Source organism: Durio zibethinus, chromosome 13, assembly GCF_047325235.1.
Source record: "Durio zibethinus cultivar Kanyao isolate XHJ-2024 chromosome 13, ASM4732523v1, whole genome shotgun sequence".
NCBI classification, from domain to species: Eukaryota; Viridiplantae; Streptophyta; class Magnoliopsida; order Malvales; family Malvaceae; genus Durio; species Durio zibethinus.
In genome coordinates this window covers 1,890,148-1,911,808 of record NC_143174.1, presented here as the reverse complement: position 1 = coordinate 1,911,808, position 21,661 = coordinate 1,890,148, and the positions used below count along the sequence as shown (strand labels likewise).

At 33.7% G+C, this 21,661-nt stretch overlaps 1 protein-coding gene, 1 long non-coding RNA gene and 3 pseudogenes across 3 annotated transcripts; 3 read left to right on the top strand and 2 right to left on the bottom strand.

Moving 5' to 3' along the window:
- Window positions 1-3,005: 3,005 nt before the first annotated feature.
- LOC149515220 (17.6 kDa class I heat shock protein 1 pseudogene) lies at window positions 3,006-4,180 on the top strand (annotated as a pseudogene).
- Window positions 4,181-7,323: 3,143 nt separating this feature from the next.
- On the bottom strand, window positions 7,324-8,366 carry LOC111303700 (17.3 kDa class I heat shock protein-like; annotated as a pseudogene).
- A 155-nt stretch (window positions 8,367-8,521) lies between these two features.
- On the bottom strand, window positions 8,522-11,498 carry LOC111303698 (17.3 kDa class I heat shock protein-like). Its single transcript, XM_022900111.2, has 2 exons — window positions 11,126-11,498; window positions 8,522-10,258 (listed from the first exon to the last, which is right to left on the bottom strand). The coding sequence occupies exon 2, from the start codon at window positions 9,194-9,196 to the stop codon at window positions 8,726-8,728; it is 471 nt and encodes a 156-aa protein (XP_022755846.1). The 5' UTR covers window positions 9,197-10,258; window positions 11,126-11,498; the 3' UTR covers window positions 8,522-8,725.
- Window positions 10,258-11,637, top strand: LOC149515219 (uncharacterized). Its single transcript, XR_016326989.1, has 2 exons — window positions 10,258-10,835; window positions 11,018-11,637. It is a non-coding gene; the product is annotated as an uncharacterized LOC149515219 (long non-coding RNA).
- Window positions 11,638-16,072: 4,435 nt separating this feature from the next.
- On the top strand, window positions 16,073-17,245 carry LOC111303694 (17.6 kDa class I heat shock protein 1 pseudogene; annotated as a pseudogene). The gene has a single exon (XR_016326988.1). The product of XR_016326988.1 is annotated as a 17.6 kDa class I heat shock protein 1 pseudogene (transcript).
- The last annotated feature ends 4,416 nt before the right edge of the window (window positions 17,246-21,661 follow it).

The window sequence follows — 21,661 nt, the reverse complement described above, 5'->3', positions numbered from 1 at the left end:
GCTTCATGCATCGATACTTCCAATTGGAGGGATTATGATAAGAACTTCTAAATCTTTTAAGCTTTTATTTTTCTATAAAATAAATGTAAAAAGATATTAAGCTTAAAGTATACAAATTAAAGATGTGGAAATAAGTGTCAATTTGATTACATTATCGAATTTTTATAGGATTTTTTTCTTTTTTTGTTGATTTTTTGTCTATCAAAAACTAATTTTTGTGAAAAAAATTACGAAAATAAAATCTTAAATGTACTAAACAGATATTAGGAATGTGTTCTAAAAATGTTTTGAAAAAAAAAAATTAGTGGACGTGACAATTTTAAGAATAATATAAAATGATACGAAAAAAATATATATATAAAATTTAAAATTTTAACATAAATTAAAAAATCAAAATTTTTTAAAAAAATAAGGCAAATTATTCATGAAAGACCTTCAACTAGACAGAAAACTCAATTATTTAACAATATATATTATTCAACATTAAATTATTATGAATATGAAAACCTCCTAAAAGTTGATAATCCAAACAAATAAAAACAAAGAAGTTTGGAAATTCCAGCTACTGAGAAACCTGCGACCTTATCTTCCATTGCTTCAGCAGATTTGGAATTTCTGGGATATTAACGTCACCAATAATTCTATCTTCTTTGTTTTTATGTTGTGGAGATGATTGACTTGGCTTTTATATTCTTTGATGCTTGAAGTGAAGGAGGAATAGATCAAAATTTGATTGTACAATGGAAGGAAAATTTCTTGCTAGCTTTGATGGAAACCTTGAAGTTACTTTGTTAAGGAAAAGTGTGTAAATTTCATCATTACTGTGTGATTTTTTTAAAGTTTTTAAACAAAGCCAAAGGAAAAAAGAAACTTTTTTGTTTATTATATTGTATTAATGGTATATTTAAAGCTACATTAGAGCAATCCTTGGATGATTTTGGTTGGGATTGTTGTTGAGTGTGATTCCGGATTTTCTGATTGCTTATGATCGTGTTCATGTCAATCTGTGAAAAATGTCAGGCCACCTTTGAAAAGAAAATCACTGACAGACAGTGGTCCATGAGTTGGAAAATCGAGGCAGGGTGATTTTTCACCAGGTAAAAACTTTTTTTAACTGTTTATTTTGAGGAGGAGAAACAGTGTGGAAAAGACAATGGTCATCGCCATTTGTACGGCTGAATATTACTACCATGATATTTCATTTTCCTGGACAGTGGAAACCCATCAAACAAACACAAAATAATTAGTACGTAGTAATTTACTATTCAACATTTTCAGCCTAAGGCCTTCAGCGTATGACCCTTTCCTTTCTGTGCCTGCAACAGAGAAGAAATGGGAATTGTGTAGCAGAAGGGAAATCAAGAAGATCTTCGAAGTACATTTTTCCATGGAAATTAAGCTTCATGAAAGTCATACTGGAATACAGCTAGCTTGTCAAATAAGAGTAACTTGGGATTATATAACCCCCAAAGGCATGAAAAGGTATGCTGCTGCTGGCTAAACATTTCGTATTAGTATCGTAAAATTGTCCAAAACCTGTTAAAAACTAGAGACAGAGAATTGGTCAAATTATTATTTTTTTTTTTGCTAAACCAATATGGGAGTATATACAATAATGATTTGATAGCGACTCTATGGCTATTCCAATTGGAAAAACCTTCACTTTCACCCTCTACCAACCAAAGATCATATCTCGTTTCATGAAGACCATCCAAGTCCGAAACACGTGAATCTGTACTAAGAAAGAAAGAGCACGGGAATGACAAAATTTTCAAAGAGTAGGTTTTGCTCTGTACTTGGATAGTGTTTTTGTCTTTTAACCAGGGGAAATGCGGTTCAGGTTTGGACACTGTAACTATGGCTTCTAAATTTGGCTTTTAAAAGTTCTGGTGTTCTTTGGGTTTTTTTTCATGAGGTTCAATTAGCAAGTGGAGAGGAAACATATTCACCCAATACCATTTCCAATTTCATAACCATTAGGCCCATCACTGACACTGTTCTGTTGAAAATCATGCCTCTAACACATTAAAAAGGCTATGCTTTAATTGAACATTGTTCTCACCTTTATCATCTGATTTCTTAACTGGGAAAAACTGATTATGTGCATCAGATGACTGTTAGTGTACAAATGTTAGTTATTTTATCCAACTATTGTGACTTATTTTGCTTGCATTTTAAATGGGGTAATATTGCATAGATCCTTCAACTTTGCTCAACTTGTAGATGTACTGGCAAGAAGCAGCACCGGTGCTTATTGCGCCAGTGCACCGCGTGAGGAGTGAAGAAGTCAAGGTAGAGATCAGAGATTACATTAAGAGCTGCCCTGCCATTAACCAGCAAATGTTAATGCGGGACAAACAAAGACCGCAATCGACATGGGCGTGCTCACTGTCACCCAGCCACAGGCTAGAAAGGGGCCCCAGAAAAAAGAATCCCATTGTGGTCTCCAATAATCATAAATCAGATTATCCATCGTAATTTTATCAATTTTGAAGAAGTGTTGGTAGTTTGGTACGTTAGACAAGTTACCATCAACTAAGACAGTGTTGGTCACAGTTTTTAGGGGAGGTAAGTCCACTCGAGTCCGCTTGAAAGATCATAATCAATTTTCTTAGCCCCCTTGCAATAGCTTAGCTTGGCTAGCTTCTATGAAGTTGTGTTGACATTGCAATTGAGAAATCAATGCATGTGGAATGAGCACAATTCAATTAATTTACCATTAAATTAAAAGAAACCTAAAAATTAGACTTTTTGACCTTGGAAATTGCAATAAAAAAGAGGAAAAAAAATACCCAACAGAGAGACCAGTAGAAGTCAATGAAGGACAAGGCTCGGCCCATTCGAAGGCTTAATCAGAAAGAAAATCCTTGCATCCAGGTTCAGCAAGAGAAGCTTGAAAGGCCCTTGAGTTTACTACAAAATAGAAACGTCATCCATCGAGACCCAAAATTGATTGCCCTGGAAAGTACTAGAATCTTCCTTCGAATCCTTTAAATACGCAACCCTATCCCACTTTCACCAAACAAGAAATACAAGAAGTAGGTTTTAATTCTCAAAACACCAGCCGTCAAAGCAGTTCCAAGAAATTGAAAAGAAAATGTCTCTGATTCCAATTTTCTTTGTCAACCGACAAGGCAATAACTTTGATTCATTCTCTGTAGATGTATGGGATCCCTTCAAGAATTTCCCATCACTCTCCCAAGAGAACTCCGATTTTGTCAACGCTCGTGTTAACTGGAAGGAGACCCCGGAAGCCCATGTGTTCACGATCTACTATCTAGACATGACGAAGGAGGAAGTGAAAGTGGAGATTGAAGATAACAGGGTGCTTCATATCCGCGGGGAGAGGAATGTTGAGAAGGACAAGAATGACATAAGGCTTCTCTTGAAGCGGAGAAGTGGCAAGTTCTCGAGGAGGTTTAGCTTCAAGGAGAAGGTGAAGATGGATCAAGTTAAAGCTTCTATGGAAAATGGGGATCTCACCGTCACTGTTCCTAAAGTTGAAGTGGATTCATTCTCTGTAGATGTATGGAGCAACCGACAAGGCAATAACTTTGATTCATTCTCTGTAGATCTATGGGATCCCTTCGAGAATTTCCCATCACTCTCTCAAGAGAACTCCGATTTTGTCTACGCTCGTGTTGACTGGAAGGAGACCCCGGAAGCCCATGTGTTCACGATCTACTATCTAGACATGACGAAGGAGGAAGTGAAAGTGGAGATTGAAGATAACACGGTGCTTCATATCAGCGGGGAGAGGAATGTTGAGAAGGACAAGAATGACATAAGGCTTCTCATGAAGCGGTGAAGCGGCAAGTTCTCGAGGAGGTTTAGCTTTATGAAGAAGGTGAAGATGGATCAAGTTAAAGCTTCTATGGAAAATGGGGATCTCACCGTCACTGTTCCTAAAGTTGAAGTGGAAAAGCCTAATTTCAAGACCATTCACCATTCAAATGTCTGATTGAAGTTTTAAGTGCCTTAAACATGAAAAATCCTATAAATATGTTTTAAGGAATTGGTGGTCGCAGTTAATGTCGGAAGTTGTCAGTAGAATATGAAATATCCTAGAAATATGTTTTTAAGGAATTGGAAATTGTCAGTAGATTATATAATTACTGGTTCAAATGTTTAAGAATGTAATCAGAATTCTAGTAATGAAATTGGGAGTTGTTCTTAATAATGTTTTCATTGCAGTAATTAATTGTTGTCTGATTATAATAATGGCGAGTTTCAATCTGAAGCAAAGGGAAAGCACATTGGGTTAATGCTCAAAAGCCTAGGACAAAAATATAAGAAAACAAACTTCTTGGATTTACCCTTTGATCCCAAAACATGTTGATATTATTAAACATTTAACTTAAAATCAATTGATAATAAGTGAAGAAATTCAATTTGAATATAAAACCATCAATATATGAGATAATAATTTTAACTGGTTTCCATTATATTTAGGTGAAAATAAAAAAAAATTGTCATGTGATATATTTGGAGAAGATAACAAAAAAAATCTTAGGCTCTAACAAATTTACAAAAAATAACAAAAAAATTTTTTTGACTTTGTTGCCAACTATTCCAAAAATAATTGCTATATGCAGAGATAAAAAAAAAAAAATCTATTACATAACAGATTTGAAAAAGATAACAAAAGAAAGCTATCACATAACAATTTTGGCCTGATAGATTTGAAAAAAGTAACAGAATAAAATCTTGACTCTAACAAAATTTATAAAGGCAACAGAAAAAAATCCTGATTTGACATGACAAATTTAGAAAGGATAATAGAAGAAAATCCTAACTCTGATACCATTTTTATAACCTCAAACGTTACCAATTCTCTCAAAAGCAATTGCTGTAGATGGAGTTAAAAAAAATCTATCACGTGACAAATTTGAAAAAAATAATAAAAAAAATATATCACGTAATAGATTTGAAGAAAAAACAAAAAAAAAATCTGGCTCTAACAAATTTAAAAAAAGCAATAGAAATATTTTTTGGCCTGATACCACTTTCACACGCTACCAAGGCATGTACCTTAGCCTTATATAGGCTTATATCTTAGTTTTGATTTTTTTTTTTCACTTTTAAAACCTAAAGTGCTACTAACTCTCTCACTATTTCAATAGCAATTACTTTCAAAAGAGACATATCCTAATCTTATAATAATATATTTAGCACACACAAGTGACCATGGCATCCAAAAAATAACAAAAAAAAATTCTGACTTTGATAGATTTAGAAAGGATATCAGAAGAAAATCTTTGCTCTAATATTACTTTTACGACTTCAACGCTACCAATTATTTGTTGTATGCATACCACCAACTCTCCCAAAAGTAATTATTGTTAGGAAGACGCATATTATCAATTTTCTTGCCCTATAAGGCTTATATCTTGGTTCTGATACTATTTTTTTACTTTTAAGACCTTAGAAGTTAGGACTTTAAATGCGACAAACCCTTCCAAAAGCAATTGCTTGAGGAAGGGACATATGAACTTGTGATATTGGCTTTGATATTATTTACGGAGACGATTGGTGATGCAATTAACTTTGATACTATATTAAATATTCAATTTAAATTCAATTAGCAGTAACTTAATTAATCCAACATAAATATAAGATTACAAAATATTAAAAATTTATTAGATATGAAATAACACATTTTAATTGATTATCATTGCAACTGTAACACTTTCCAGGGTTGAGTTCCAGCCACAATGGATCGAAAATCGTCCTATTATTTTATGTGCCAATACATCCTTTTGTGGAGTCCATTTCAAAATTAAGCCACTTTCACCAATAATTTCATTGATATCTTTAGGCAATAATGAACCTGGCCTGAGCACCTATAAGGAAGGCAGTCTGCTGTTACTCAGCCCTTTAGCTCTTTCCCTTCTCTCGTTCTGATTCATGGAAGCTGTGCTTCCTAAAAATGAGTTATGGGTCTGCTCGTCGAGCCATTCTATACAGCTTCTATCCTCTTTTAGTAAAATGCTATTGGCAATTGGAACAATAGAAATGGAGAGGGCTTATAGGAAAGACAGGAACTTTGCACTGCCGTTGTAACTGTGCCAATAATGACCGTTTAAGGCAGGCTATAGAATTGCAAATGACTGCTGAAGATGATCGAAATTGGCTATGGGCAGATCCTTGAACCTGAGGGGATGTACTCCAGGCACCAAGGCCAATAACATGGCGTCTGTATCGAGTATAGACAATGAAGATTTTAACGTATCAACTATATCTCTATTATTGAAGAGCAACACAAATGTTAAGAAAATATACCTTGCCATGGAATATAACCTTCTTTCTGGAGTAGTGGAAATGAATAGTATGTGAGCGGAGTGGGAGTGGCAGCACTAGTGGTTCCCAGCATGTTGCTTTGCAGCTCCAGTTCATGTGCCACAGCTTATGTAAAGACATGGATCCATCATAATCAATACATGGGAGCTTACTAGTATGATCTTCCTCCTCCCTTTCAATACTCTGGGTTAGTGAATTCTAGAGTGGGGCTTTGCGGCTCGTGTTAAGACATGATATGACATCAGTTATATCCATGGAGGAGGCGTTTCGATCAAACAGGCATCTGATATTGATGGAAATGTAAAATCAGGGTGATTGGCTGGTTTAGGAGAGTTGAATTTAGTGTGTGCAAATGTAATTGAGAAGCCATTGGCACGAAGAAGGGTACCGAGCTGAAGCAGTGGATTAATTTCATGCGTCCTTGAGCTCGACATGGAACCAACACCATTCAACGCAGTCCCTGAAATTGGATTTATGTGTCCCTGCAAGCTTTGAAGATGATATTATAAATGTGTTACGACAGTTATGAAGTCCATAACGGTATTTAGATTATCCAAAAAAAAGAAAAAGGAAATACATAGAGTTGTTTGGAATTTAAGAACAGTCTTAAGTGCCTGTATAAAATATTATTGTTGAAGGAATTTAGGGAGTATTTCACTGCTTTTGAAGTCAATAAGCAAATCTGGACTTCTAAGCACAGATAAGAAATGAAAGCATAAAACAGTTAGTATTAAACACTTTTTGACGAAGTTTCTGTTTTTTTTTTTTTTCTTCATAACTTCCTATGACATATGAAAGTTTTTCCATCATTTTGACAAAGAACCAATTGTGGAAAGCAAAAAATTTACAGCCAATTGATAAACTAAGGCCAACAGTAGCGTCGTCCTTGCAACATATATGCCAAGATTGCATCATAGAAAATAGAAGCATTCTCTAATCTTGAATGTCTCACTAAAATGAATTTGAAATGGTTAAAATAGATGATTTCGACAGAGCAGCTGAATCCAGAACGAGCAAAGTGAATAAAACGAAGGAACAGTTACATTAATACCAGCAATTTTACATTATTGATAAAAACTCTGTAATATTATAATATTACAAACCAAAATTTAACTATAACATCAATCCCACCATGTTTATTCTTTTTAAAGACCTCTCAAACTTGAAAATACAAGCAGACAGACAAAGTATGTAATAACAACAAAACCTTTAAAACCTTCAGGTTTTTAATCAGAAATCTCAATGGTTTTGACATCAGGTTTCTTCACTTTCACCTTGGGAACAGTAACAGTAAGAAACCCATTTTCCATGGAAGCCTTAACTTGCTCCATCTTCACATTCTCCGGCAAACTAAACCTCCTTGAAAACTTGCCACTACTCCGCTCCACGCGGTGCCAGGTATCGTTCTTGTCTTCCTTTTCTATTTTCCTTTCTCCGCTGATTCGAAGCACCATGTCATCTTCAATCTCAACTTTCACCTCTTCTTTCTTGAGCCCTGGAAGATCAGCCTTGAAGACGTGAGCGTCACTGGTTTCCTTCCAGTCGATTCAGGTATTGGCAAAAGCTGAGGTTTCAGATGTATTCGCTGTGAGTGAAGACGGGAAAGGGAAGTCCTTGAAAGGATCCCAAACATCAAGAGAGAATCGATCGAAGACGCTGCTCCTTCGATTGCCAAAGAAACTGGAAATCATCGCCATTTCTCTAAAACTGTGAAACAATGGTCAACAAAGTTGCGTTAGCGAGAATTTAAGTGTTTGATTGCTGATTATTTCCACGAATCCAATTCTGTCTTTTCTTATGCTACTAAGGCTGGACATGTTGGATATTTAAACAAGCTGAAGGGGAATGCAGTATGCTCTCGAACTTTTCCTTTGAGCATGAAATCTGGTGGTTCGCGAATGTTAGTGAATTAACTTGATGATCTGGACTACTTTCTAGTGCTGTTGAAATGAGGCCGAACGGAGAAAACTAAGTGCAGCCCATTTCAACTTGAAGTCAATTTAATTGCAAAAAAGTCCAGACCACTCAAGCAAGTTCTCAAACATTGATGAGTTGAGGAAGAAGTCAAAGTTCTCTTGAGGCCCAAAACACAAGTATGAGAAAGTACTTGATTGTTCTTCACCTTCTTCCATATACCCAACATGTCCTCTTAAAATGATTTTTTAATGGTTAAAATACATTATTTAAATAGAGCAACTGAATCCAGCAAGGCCAAAGTGAATAAAACGAAGGAACAGTTACACTAATACCAGCAATTTTACATTATTGATAAAAACTCTGTAATATTATAATATTACAAACCAAAATTTAACTATAACATCAATCCCACCATGTTTATTCTTTTTAAAGACCTCTCAAACTTGAAAATACAAGCAGACAGACAAAGTATGTAATAACAACAAAACCCTTTAAGCCCTTCAGGTTTTTAATCAGAAATCTCAATGGCTTTGACATCAGGTTTCTTCACTTCCACCTTGGGAACAGTAACAGTAAGAACCCCATTTTCCATGGAAACCTTAACTTGATCCATTCTCACATTCTCCGGCAACCTAAACCTCCTGGAGAACTTGCCACTACTCCGCTCCACGCGGTGCCAGGTGTCGTTCTTGTCTTCCTTTTCTATTTTCCTTTCTCCGCTGATTTGAAGCACCCTGTCATCTTCAATCTCAACTTTCACTTCTTCTTTCTTGAGCCCTGGAAGATCAGCCTTGAACACGTGAGCTTTAGGGGTTTCCTTCCAGTCGATTTGGGTATTGGCAAAAGCTGAGGTTTCAGATGTATTCGTGGTGAGTGAGGAAGGGAAAGAAAAGTCCTTGAAACGATCCCAAACATCAATAGAGAACGGATTGAAGACGCTGCTCCTTCGGTTGCCAAAGAAACAGGGAATCATTGCCATTTCTCTTACACTGCGAAACAAAGATCAACAAAACCGTAGTGAGAATTTAAGTGTTTGATTGCTGATTGTTTCCGAGAATCTGATTCTGTCTTCCTGACGCTACTAAGGCTACACATGTCGGGTATCTATAGCAAGCTGAAGAGGAATGTATTGTGCTCTCGAACTTTTCTTTTGGGCTGTGATTCGCGAACGTTAGAGAATTAACTTGAATGATCTGGACTTCTTTCTAGTGCTGTTCAAATGAGGCCGAATGGAGAAAACTAAGTACAAGCCCATTTCAACATTGAAGTCTATTTACTTGCCAAAGAGTCCAGACCATTCAAGCAAGTTCTCAAACATTCGTGACTTGCGGAAGAAGTCAAAGTTCTATTGAGGCCCAAAACACAAGTATGAGAAAGTACTCGATTGTTCTTCAGCTTCTTCCATATACCCAACATGTTCTATTTAAAGGGCATCAAGACAGCTTGTGAGGATTGTCTATTCTTGACTATTCCATGAATTGCAATTCTTGAAAACCCACAATCCCACTGACATGAACTGTACATTTCAACTTCCAATGTGCTATCAGTTCCCTTAACATCAGCCTCCTTTATAAACCCAAGCAAAAGACTAGAGATTCTAACGTTTCCACCGCATCAAAATCTCACATTTCACAACTCAAAGCTCCCAAGTACTTCACAACTCACATTTCACATTTCTCTCCAGATAGCTTGGTAAATTTGACATGTACTTCTCAAGCTCATCTTCTTCATTTGCCTTGATATCAGCATGTTGTTTTTTATGCTTCCAGGACGATTCAGGTGAGACCTTTTTTCCACCTTTTGTAATTTCTTGATGAAAATCAGCATATGACAAATTAGGCTCTTCAGGTTTAAACCAGCCTTGCATATTTGCCCTCTGGCTTGCTTGGGGCAACATGGTCTTTACAGAAGTTCCAAAGGGTTAATCTCTTGAATCCCTTTCGAGCTCTAACTGGAAATCCATAGACTGGATAGGTCTTAATCCCTACAGATCCTTTTCAGCTGCACATTTTTTACTCGATTTACATTGATGCAGGCCGCTCTGGAGATAAAAACAAACATTAGTACAAATATTACAATCATATGAAATTGAAAAAAAAAAAAAAAAAGCAAGTGTATCACATGCATAGTGCCAGAAGGTTCTCGGAACATATAAGAGCCTAAGGTTCAGTAACTGGAGCAACCAAGAGAACACAACTCCTAAAGCAACATGCATTGATTCTCTTTATCAATGATGAAGTTGTTAACATATCACCGATAAGCAGCAATTTCTTTTCTAACTATTCAATAAGAGCCATGCATTTTTTTCATCAAAATGTTTTGAGTACTAATTCACAATTAAAACAGCTCAAATCATCTCCAAAACTAACAAATTTATTGCCATAGAGCACCAGTGAACAATTTCCACTAACGGGTGCCAAAATCTTTAAAAGAAAACGAAAATTCTCAACTTTTTCAGAGCTCAAGGTTGACAAATTGACACAAAGTGGTGAAGACAAAGTTGAAAAATGAAAAAATCAAACCAGAGAATGTTGATGTATTGTTTGCAAAGAATCGAGGGTGAGTGGTCCATCAGAAAAAATGAAACAAAAGAGACCGAAAGTAATTATTCAGATAAGGTACAAATGAACAGGCTCAAAGATTTTTCAAAATTCGTTTTTTAATTAAACAAAATTAAAAAAGAAAAAAGAAAAAAACTAAAATTTACTTCATAAAAAATATTGATTTCATCTTTTTTCTCTTTCCGGAATCCAAATTCCAAACAGTGTCTAATGCTAATTAGATTTATTTTTTTGAAAAGTTAAAAGAAAAGGAAAGGAAAAGAAATGATTGTTAGTGTCACCAGCATTCAAAATTTTCCAGAGAACTAAGCAGAAAATACTTTCTCGAGAGAGAGAAAGAAACATACCAGCCTGAGTACAGGTAATGCAGAATGAAACGGCGGTCAGTAACGGAAAAAACGAAAGCCTGGGGGAAGAAGAACCACGTATCCGCCGCGCTTTGGACAGTGAAAGAAAAAAAACTTTACTTCTTGGAAAGTCCAGAGCTCAAAGCTGGCAGCGGGCGAGAGTGATCAAGAAAAGCTCTGAAAAAAATGTCGAAGTGTGTGTTTGTGCGTGAGAGAGAGAGGGAGTTGGGAGGAGAGGGCATTGTACAATTCCTTACGTAAACGATAGTTTTTGATCGGACGGTTGAGAATGGAACATTTAAGAGAAAGGATTAAATCAACGTGGTCACATCAGATCAGAAAAACGCGGGACGGGAAGTTTATGTTTGGGTGGTCCCTACTCTAGAGGGTTTGTTACTTATTTTTATAACGTTTGATCAACGTGGAGGGTCCACTCTAAATTAAATGTAATTTTGTGGCATGGTCCATTATTGATAAATAAACGAAAATTAAATTCAAGTAAAATTTAAAAATATTTTTCATCGTTTTATAAAAATTATAAATATATAATTTTTTATTTTAAAAACTTTTAAAACTTTAATCATAAAATTCAATTATGATCGCGTTACATTGTAAAAAAAAAAAAACCTTTTATTTTTTGTGTTAACAATAAGTTTAAATACTAACGAATATTGGTTTGAGTGATTAAAAAATTTGATATTTTTTAAAATTTTATTTTAAATTTTGTAAATTTATAAAGCAGACGTTAAAAAATTTTATTTATTTTATTTATTTTTAAATTAATTAAAATTTAAAATAATTATCAAATACGATAATAAAAAAAATTTTCAAACCCTTTATTCACCCAAAATATGATCACTTACACGAAAAGGAAAAAGGTGGCATGCTTTGAGCCCGCGCCATTCCAATCCTGAAAATTTCAGTCCAAAGAAAAGGACAAGTGAAAAAGGAATATACAAGGACAATGAGAACAGAATTGAAAAGAAATAAAGGAAAAGAGAAGGGTTTAAAGATTAATGTTGATTGGTAATTATTATTAGGTAGATCCAAGAAAATTTTGCAGTATGATTGATACTATTAATTTCAAAATTACTTGTTACAAAGCAATCAAAACATGATTAACTGACATGATATTGTTCTCTTTATAGTACCTGTTTTTGTCTTTTACTCCTTTTTGCCATCCTTTTTTTTTTTTTATCAGTCTTTGAATTTAATAATGATTTTTAATAAACTTATAGTGTTTTCGTATTATTTGTAAGAATTTTGATAATCTTTGTAGTGTGTTAATTAGTAATCCTTTTAAGAATTCTGATAACTTCTGGAATGTTTGTGTTAACCTATGTAAGAATTTTAGTTTCCTTTGAAAAAATTTTAATAATTTTTGAAAAAATTTTGGTAATCTTTATACTTTTTTTGTAAACTTTGTAATATTTTTGGTAAGTCTTGAATTGCGTTTTTTAATCTTTATGATAAAATAATTTAATATGCTCTCATCATACATAGCTCGGAAATAATAGGTGCATCTTGAAATAAGTGATAACAAGTAAAAAAAAAAATTGAGATTTAATATGATATTAAATATTTAATTTAAAATTTATTGATAATAAACGCAAAAGACTTAATTTAAATATAAAATTGTAAAAAACTCGAGATTTAATAAGAGATATTATGTTTTATAATGAGAGAAATTTTTTGTGTCTCATAAAACTAATATATCCATCCAAAATTGGTAACTCGAAAATAAAATCCTAAACTTTAATCCTCGTGTTCTTTGAAAATATATTTTTTTTCAAATATTGAAAAAGAAATCCTTTTTTTTTTATTTGGTTATATGCGCATTTAGCCATAGTTTCTGCACCATATGCGTAATGGCAGAATCCTTTATTTTTTGTCCAAAATATGGTAATGCTCAAAATTTTCTAACAAATTTACGATTCATGGGTTCATGCATCGATACTTCCAATTGGAGGGATTATGATAAGAACTTCTAAATCTTTTAAGCTTTTATTTTTCTATAAAATAAATGTAAAAAGATATTAAGCTTAAAGTATACAAATTAAAGATGTGGAAATAAGTGTCAATTTGATTACATTATCGAATTTTTATAGGATTTTTTTCCTTTTTTGTTGATTTTTTGTCTATCAAAAACTAATTTTTGTGAAAAAAATTACGAAAATAAAATCTTAAATGTACTAAACAGATACTAGGAATGTGTTCTAAAAATGTTTTGAAAAAAAAAATTAGTGGACGTGACAATTTTAAGAATAATATAAAATGATACGAAAAAAAATATATATATATAATTTAAAATTTTAACATAAATTAAACAATCAAAATTTTTTACAAAAATTAGGCAAATTATTCATGAAAGACCTTCAACTAGACAGAAAACTCAATTATTTAACAATATATATTATTCAACATTAAATTATTATGAATATGAAAACCTCCTAAAAGTTGATAATCCAAACAAATAAAAACAAAAAAGTTTGGAAATTCCAGCTACTGAGAAACCTGCGACCTTATCTTCCATTGCTTCAGCAGATTTGGAATTTCTGGGATATTAACGTCACCGATAATTCTATCTTCTTTGTTTTTATGTTGTGGAGATGATTGACTTGGCTTTTATATTCTTTGATGCTTGAAGTGAAGGAGGAATAGATCAAAATTTGATTGTACAATGGAAGGAAAATTTCTTGCTAGCTTTGATGGAAACCTTGAAGTTACTTTGTTAAGGAAAAGTGTGTAAATTTCATCATTACTGTGTGATTTTCTTAAAGTTTTTAAACAAAGCCAAAGGAAAAAAGAAACTTTTTTGTTTATTATATTGTATTAATGGTATATTTAAAGCTACATTAGAGCGATCCTTGGATGATTTTGGTTGGGATTGTTGTTGAGTGTGATTCCGGATTTTCTGATTGCTGATGATCGTGTTCATGTCAATCTGTGAAAAATGTCAGGCCACCTTTGAAAAGAAAATCACTGACAGACAGTGGTCCATGAGTTGGAAAATCGAGGCAGGGTGATTTTTCACCAGGTAAAAACTTTTTTTAACTGTTTATTTTGAGGAGGAGAAACAGTGTGGAAAAGACAATGGTCATCGCCATTTGTATGGCTGAATATTACTACCATGATATTTCATTTTCCTGGACAGTGGAAACCCATCAAACAAACACAAAATAATTAGTACGTAGTAATTTACTATTCAACATTTTCAGCCTAAGGCCTTCAGCGTATGACCCTTTCCTTTCTGTGCCTGCAACATAGAAGAAATGGGAATTGTGTAGCAGAAGGGAAATCAAGAAGATCTTCGAAGTACATTTTTCCATGGAAATTAAGCTTCATGAAAGTCATACTGGAATACAGCTAGCTTGTCAAATAAGAGTAACTTGGGATTATATAACCCCCAAAGGCATGAAAAGGTATGCTGCTGCTGGCTAAACATTTCGTATTAGTATCGTAAAATTGTCCAAAACCTGTTAAAAACTAGAGACAGAGAATTGGTCAAATTATTATTTTTTTTTTTGCTAAACCAATATGGGAGTATATACAATAATGATTTGATAGCGACTCTATGGCTATTCCAATTGGAAAAACCTTCACTTTCACCCTCTACCAACCAAAGATCATATCTCGTTTCATGAAGACCATCCATGTCCGAAACACGTGAATCTGTACTAAGAAAGAAAGAGCACGGCAATGACAAAATTTTCAAAGAGTAGGTTTTGCTCTGTACTTGGATAGTGTTTTTGTCTTTTAACCAGGGGAAATGCGGTTCAGGTTTGGACACTGTAACTATGGCTTCTAAATTTGGCTTTTAAAAGTTCTGGTGTTCTTTGGGTTTTTTTTCATGAGGTTCAATTAGCAAGTGGAGAGGAAACATATTCACCCAATACCATTTCCAATTTCATAACCATTAGGCCCATCACTGACACTGTTCTGTTGAAAATCATGCCTCTAACACATTAAAAAGGCTATGCTTTAATTGAACATTGTTCTCACCTTTATCATCTGATTTCTTAACTGGGAGAAACTGATTATGTGCATCAGATGACTGTTAGTGTACAAATGTTAGTTATTTTATCCAACTATTGTGACTTATTTTGCTTGCATTTTAAATGGGGTAATATTGCATAGATCCTTCAACTTTGCTCAACTTGTAGATGTACTGGCAAGAAGCAGCACCGGTGCTTATTGCGCCAGTGCACCGCTTGAGGAGTGAAGAAGTCAAGGTAGAGATCAGAGATTACATTAAGAGCTGCCCTGCCATTAACCAGCAAATGTTAATGCGGGACAAACAAAGACCGCAATCGACATGGGCGTGCTCACTGTCACCCAGCCACAGGCTAGAAAGGGGCCCCAGAAAAAAGAATCCCATTGTGGTCTCCAATAATCATAAATCAGATTATCCATCGTAATTTTATCAATTTTGAAGAAGTGTTGGTAGTTTGGTACGTTAGACAAGTTACCATCAACTAAGACAGTGTTGGTCACAGTTTTTAGGGGAGGTAAGTCCACTCGAGTCCGCTTGAAAGATCATAATCAATTTTCTTAGCCCCCTTGCAATAGCTTAGCTTGGCTAGCTTCTATGAAGTTGTGTTGACATTGCAATTGAGAAATCAATGCATGTGGAATGAGCACAATTCAATTAATTTACCATTAAATTAAAAGAAACCTAAAAATTAGACTTTTTGACCTTGGAAATTGCAATAAAAAAGAGGAAAAAAAATACCCAACAGAGAGACCAGTAGAAGTCAATGAAGGACAAGGCTCGGCCCATTCGAAGGCTTAATCAGAAAGAAAATCCTTGCATCCAGGTTCAGCAAGAGAAGCTTGAAAGGCCCTTGAGTTTACTACAAAATAGAAACGTCATCCATCGAGACCCAAAATTGATTGCCCTGGAAAGTACTAGAATCTTCCTTCGAATCCTTTAAATACGCAACCCTATCCCACTTTCACCAAACAAGAAATACAAGAAGTAGGTTTTAATTCTCAAAACACCAGCCGTCAAAGCAGTTCCAAGAAATTGAAAAGAAAATGTCTCTGATTCCAATTTTCTTTGTCAACCGACAAGGCAATAACTTTGATTCATTCTCTGTAGATGTATGGGATCCCTTCAAGAATTTCCCATCACTCTCCCAAGAGAACTCCGATTTTGTCAACGCTCGTGTTAACTGGAAGGAGACCCCGGAAGCCCATGTGTTCACGATCTACTATCTAGACATGACGAAGGAGGAAGTGAAAGTGGAGATTGAAGATAACAGGGTGCTTCATATCCGCGGGGAGAGGAATGTTGAGAAGGACAAGAATGACATAAGGCTTCTCTTGAAGCGGAGAAGTGGCAAGTTCTCGAGGAGGTTTAGCTTCAAGGAGAAGGTGAAGATGGATCAAGTTAAAGCTTCTATGGAAAATGGGGATCTCACCGTCACTGTTCCTAAAGTTGAAGTGGATTCATTCTCTGTAGATGTATGGAGCAACCGACAAGGCAATAACTTTGATTCATTCTCTGTAGATCTATGGGATCCCTTCGAGAATTTCCCATCACTCTCTCAAGAGAACTCCGATTTTGTCTACGCTCGTGTTGACTGGAAGGAGACCCCGGAAGCCCATGTGTTCACGATCTACTATCTAGACATGACGAAGGAGGAAGTGAAAGTGGAGATTGAAGATAACACGGTGCTTCATATCAGCGGGGAGAGGAATGTTGAGAAGGACAAGAATGACATAAGGCTTCTCATGAAGCGGAGAAGCGGCAAGTTCTCGAGGAGGTTTAGCTTTATGAAGAAGGTGAAGATGGATCAAGTTAAAGCTTCTATGGAAAATGGGGATCTCACCGTCACTGTTCCTAAAGTTGAAGTGGAAAAGCCTAATTTCAAGACCATTCACCATTCAAATGTCTGATTGAAGTTTTAAGTGCCTTAAACATGAAAAATCCTATAAATATGTTTTAAGGAATTGGTGGTCGCAGTTAATGTCGGAAGTTGTCAGTAGAATATGAAATATCCTAGAAATATGTTTTTAAGGAATTGGAAATTGTCAGTAGATTATATAATTACTGGTTCAAATGTTTAAGAATGTAATCAGAATTCTAGTAATGAAATTGGGAGTTGTTCTTAATAATGTTTTCATTGCAGTAATTAATTGTTGTCTGATTATAATAATGGCGAGTTTCAATCTGAAGCAAAGGGAAAGCACATTGGGTTAATGCTCAAAAGCCTAGGACAAAAATATAAGAAAACAAACTTCTTGGATTTACCCTTTGATCCCAAAACATGTTGATATTATTAAACATTTAACTTAAAATCAATTGATAATAAGTGAAGAAATTCAATTTGAATATAAAACCATCAATATATGAGATAATAATTTTAACTGGTTTCCATTATATTTAGGTGAAAATAAAAAAAAATTGTCATGTGATATATTTGGAGAAGATAACAAAAAAAATCTTAGGCTCTAACAAATTTACAAAAAATAACAAAAAAATTTTTTTGACTTTGTTGCCAACTATTCCAAAAATAATTGCTATATGTAGAGATAAAAAAAAAAAAACTATTACATAACAGATTTGAAAAAGATAACAAAAGAAAGCTATCACATAACAATTTTGGCCTGATAGATTTGAAAAATGTAACAGAATAAAATCTTGACTCTAACAAAATTTATAAAGGCAACATAAAAAAATCCTGATTTGACATAACAAATTTAGAAAGGATAATAGAAGAAAATCCTAACTCTGATACCATTTTTATAACTTCAAACGTTACCAATTCTCTCAAAAGCAATTGCTGTAGATGGAGTTAAAAAAAATCTATCACGTGATAAATTTGAAAAAGATAATAAAAAAAATATATCACGTAATAAATTTGAAAAAAAAAAAAATCTGGCTCTAACAAATTTAAAAAAAGCAATAGAAATATTTTTTGGCCTGATACCACTTTCACACGCTACCAAAGCATGTACCTTAGCCTTATATAGGCTTATATCTTAGTTTTGATTTTTTTTTTTCACTTTTAAAACCTAAAGTGCTACTAACTCTCTCACTATTTCAATAGCAATTGCTTTCAAAAGAGACATACCCTAATCTTATAATAATATATTTAGCACACACAAGTGACCATGGCATCCAAAAAATAACAAAAAAAAATTCTGACTTTGATAGATTTAGAAAGGATATCAGAAGAAAATCTTTGCTCTAATATTACTTTTACGACTTCAGCGCTACCAATTATTTGTTGTATGCATACCACCAACTCTCCCAAAAGTAATTATTGTTAGGAAGACGCATACTATCAATTTTCTTGCCCTATAAGGCTTATATCTTGGTTCTGATACTATTTTTCACTTTTAGGACCTTAGAAGTTAGGACTTTAAATGCTACAAACCCTTCCAAAAGCAATTGCTTGAGGAAGGGACATATGAACTTGTGATATTGACTTTGATATTATTTATGGAGACGATTAGTGATGCAATTAATTTTGATATTATATTAAATATTCAATTTAAATTCAATTAGCAGTAACTTAATTAATCCAACATAAATATAAGATTACAAAATATTAAAAATTTATTAGATATGAAATAACACATTTTAATTGATTATCATTGCAGCTGTAACACTTTCCAGGGTTGAGTTCTAGCCACAATGGATCGAAAATCGTCCTATTATTTTATGTGCCAATACATCCTTTTGTGGAGTCCATTTCAAAATTAAGCCACTTTCACCAATAATTTCATTGATATCTTTAGGCAATAATGAACCTGGCCTGAGCACCTATAAGGAAGGCAGTCTGCTGTTACTCAGCCCTTTAGCTCTTTCCCTTCTCTCGTTCTGATTCATGGAAGCTGTGCTTCCTAAAAATGAGTTATGGGTCTGCTCGTCGAGCCATTCTATACAGCTTCTATCCTCTTTTAGTAAAATGCTATTGGCAATTGGAACAATAGAAATGGAGAGGGCTTATAGGAAAGACAGGAACTTTGCACTGCCGTTGTAACTGTGCCAATAATGACCGTTTAAGGCAGGCTATAGAATTGCAAATGACTGCTGAAGATGATCGAAATTGGCTATGGGCAGATCCTTGAACCTGAGGGGATGTACTCCAGGCACCAAGGCCAATAACATGGCGTCTGTATCGAGTATAGACAATGAAGATTTTAACGTATCAACTATATCTCTATTATTGAAGAGCAACACAAATGTTAAGAAAATATACCTTGCCATGGAATATAACCTTCTTTCTGGAGTAGTGGAAATGAATAGTATGTGAGCGGAGTGGGAGTGGCAGCACTAGTGGTTCCCAGCATGTTGCTTTGCAGCTCCAGTTCATGTGCCACAGCTTCTGTAAAGACATGGATCCATCATAATCAATACATGGGAGCTTACTAGTATGATCTTCCTCCTCCCTTTCAATACTCTGGGTTAGTGAATTCTAGAGTGGGGCTTTGCGGCTCGTGTTAAGACATGATATGACATCAGTTATATCCATGGAGGAGGCGTTTCGATCAAACAGGCATCTGATATTGATGGAAATGTAAAATCAGGGTGATTGGCTGGTTTAGGAGAGTTGAATTTAGTGTGTGCAAATGTAATTGAGAAGCCATTGGCACGAAGAAGGGTACCGAGCTGAAGCAGTGGATTAATTTCATGCGTCCTTGAACTCGACATGGAACCAACACCATTCAACGCAGTCCCTGAAATTGGATTTATGTGTCCCTGCAAGCTTTGAAGATGATATTATAAATGTGTTACGACAGTTATGAAGTCCATAACGGTATTTAGATTATCCAAAAAAAAGAAAAAGGAAATACATAGAGTTGTCTACATCAAATAGGTCGTTTGATATAGTCAGAACGAGAAGTCAAGAGTGTGACATGGGACTTGAATTTGCAGTGTGCAATGTTAGCTGAGTGGTGTCATAGCTGATACACTGGATCCAGGGCATGGAACCAGCACCGGTCGCTTGTCTTTTAATCTTTTTGAAAACTTGTTTGGAATTTAAGAACAGTCTTAAGTGCCTGTATAAAATATTATTGTTGAAGGAATTTTGGGAGTATTTCACTGCTTTTGAAGTCAATAAGCAAATTTGAGAGTTTCTCTTATGTTTCGAGTTGTATGTTAAAAAAAATGAAATTTGATTTCTATAACTACGCCTTATGTTGTAATTTTTTTTTTTTTTTTGTGAATTTAGTTTGTTATATTATTGTGAGGTGTTCTCTACTAATGTAAAATGGTACAGATGCCATACTACCATAAACTGAAAGTATAATGATCTTAGTTTCATTGGGCTTAATCAAACTGATGATATCTGATTTTAGTTTCATGTGTTTTAATAAAAGAACGTCCCAATACCTTTAAAGTAAATACGGTTTGAATTTTAAACTTAAGCACATTATAAAATAGCAGTCACAATCACGTTTTCGATCGCGTCGTATTTATCGCGTTTTTAAACATAACGGAGATCATTGCAGTAATCGTAAATTTTTTTTAATTTTACACAATTTATTATAAAATATAATAATTATAATTATAATTATAAAACTTTTTATTTATTTATTTTAACACATTTTATAACATCTATGTTTTTTATTTTTTAAATTCACAATTTTATTAGATTACAATAAAACATTTATATTTGATTTAGCAACAAAATTTTTACTTAAGCCAAGTTCATATTCAAAATTAATTCTAAACAAATCAAAATATTAACTAAACATAATACGTTAAATATCAAGCATTCATATTTAATAAAATTACAAACTTAAAAATATAATAATTTCAAATTTCATCAATTATAGTTATAAATTAACAAGAATTAATCTAATAACAAAAGAATTAATAACAATACAAATACCAAATAATAAAAAAATTGTTAAATTTCAAATATAAAATCATAAATTAATAAATAATAAAATCAAATTATAATATTAAATTTTAATTATTTTTTCTAACTTATACAAAAAAATTTATTAAAAGTTTTCATCTAAAATCTATATATATATATATATATATTCAAAAATTACAAAATTTTAAACTTATCTTTTAATAAAATTAAATAAATAAAAACTCACGCATTCACCCATCCCACACGGCCCCCTCAGACACCCCTCTCCCCCAAAATTTTCCTCAAACTTTGATAACCAGAAAGACAAGCCAGAAAACCTCGCCCATCTCTTCTTCGTGTTTTCTTCTTCTCTCCCTTTTTCTCTCTGCATTTGTCTCACTCTCTCGCGTACCCTCATCAATGTCATTGCCTACCGACTATCTCAATATCATCTCTCTCATATTATCATAAAAATCAACATTATTTTACAAAAATTTTACAAAAAAAAAAAGGTAATTTAACTTTTTCTTATCTTCTTTAATTTTAATTATTAATTTAAGACTTAAAACTGATTTGAATTTGAGTAACTTGAAGATTGAATTAAGAGTATTGTTGATTGAAGTTTTTTTCTGTTTAATTTGAACCAATAGTTAAAAAAACGAAAATAATGATAATAACGGTCCCTTATTGTCGTTATGTTTCGTTATATTATTTT

Bases quoted from the DNA above. Each gene is read 5' to 3' on its own strand.
- LOC111303698 (XM_022900111.2), bottom strand. From the start codon at position 9,196: ATGGCAATGATTCCCTGTTTCTTTGGCAACCGAAGGAGCAGCGTCTTC.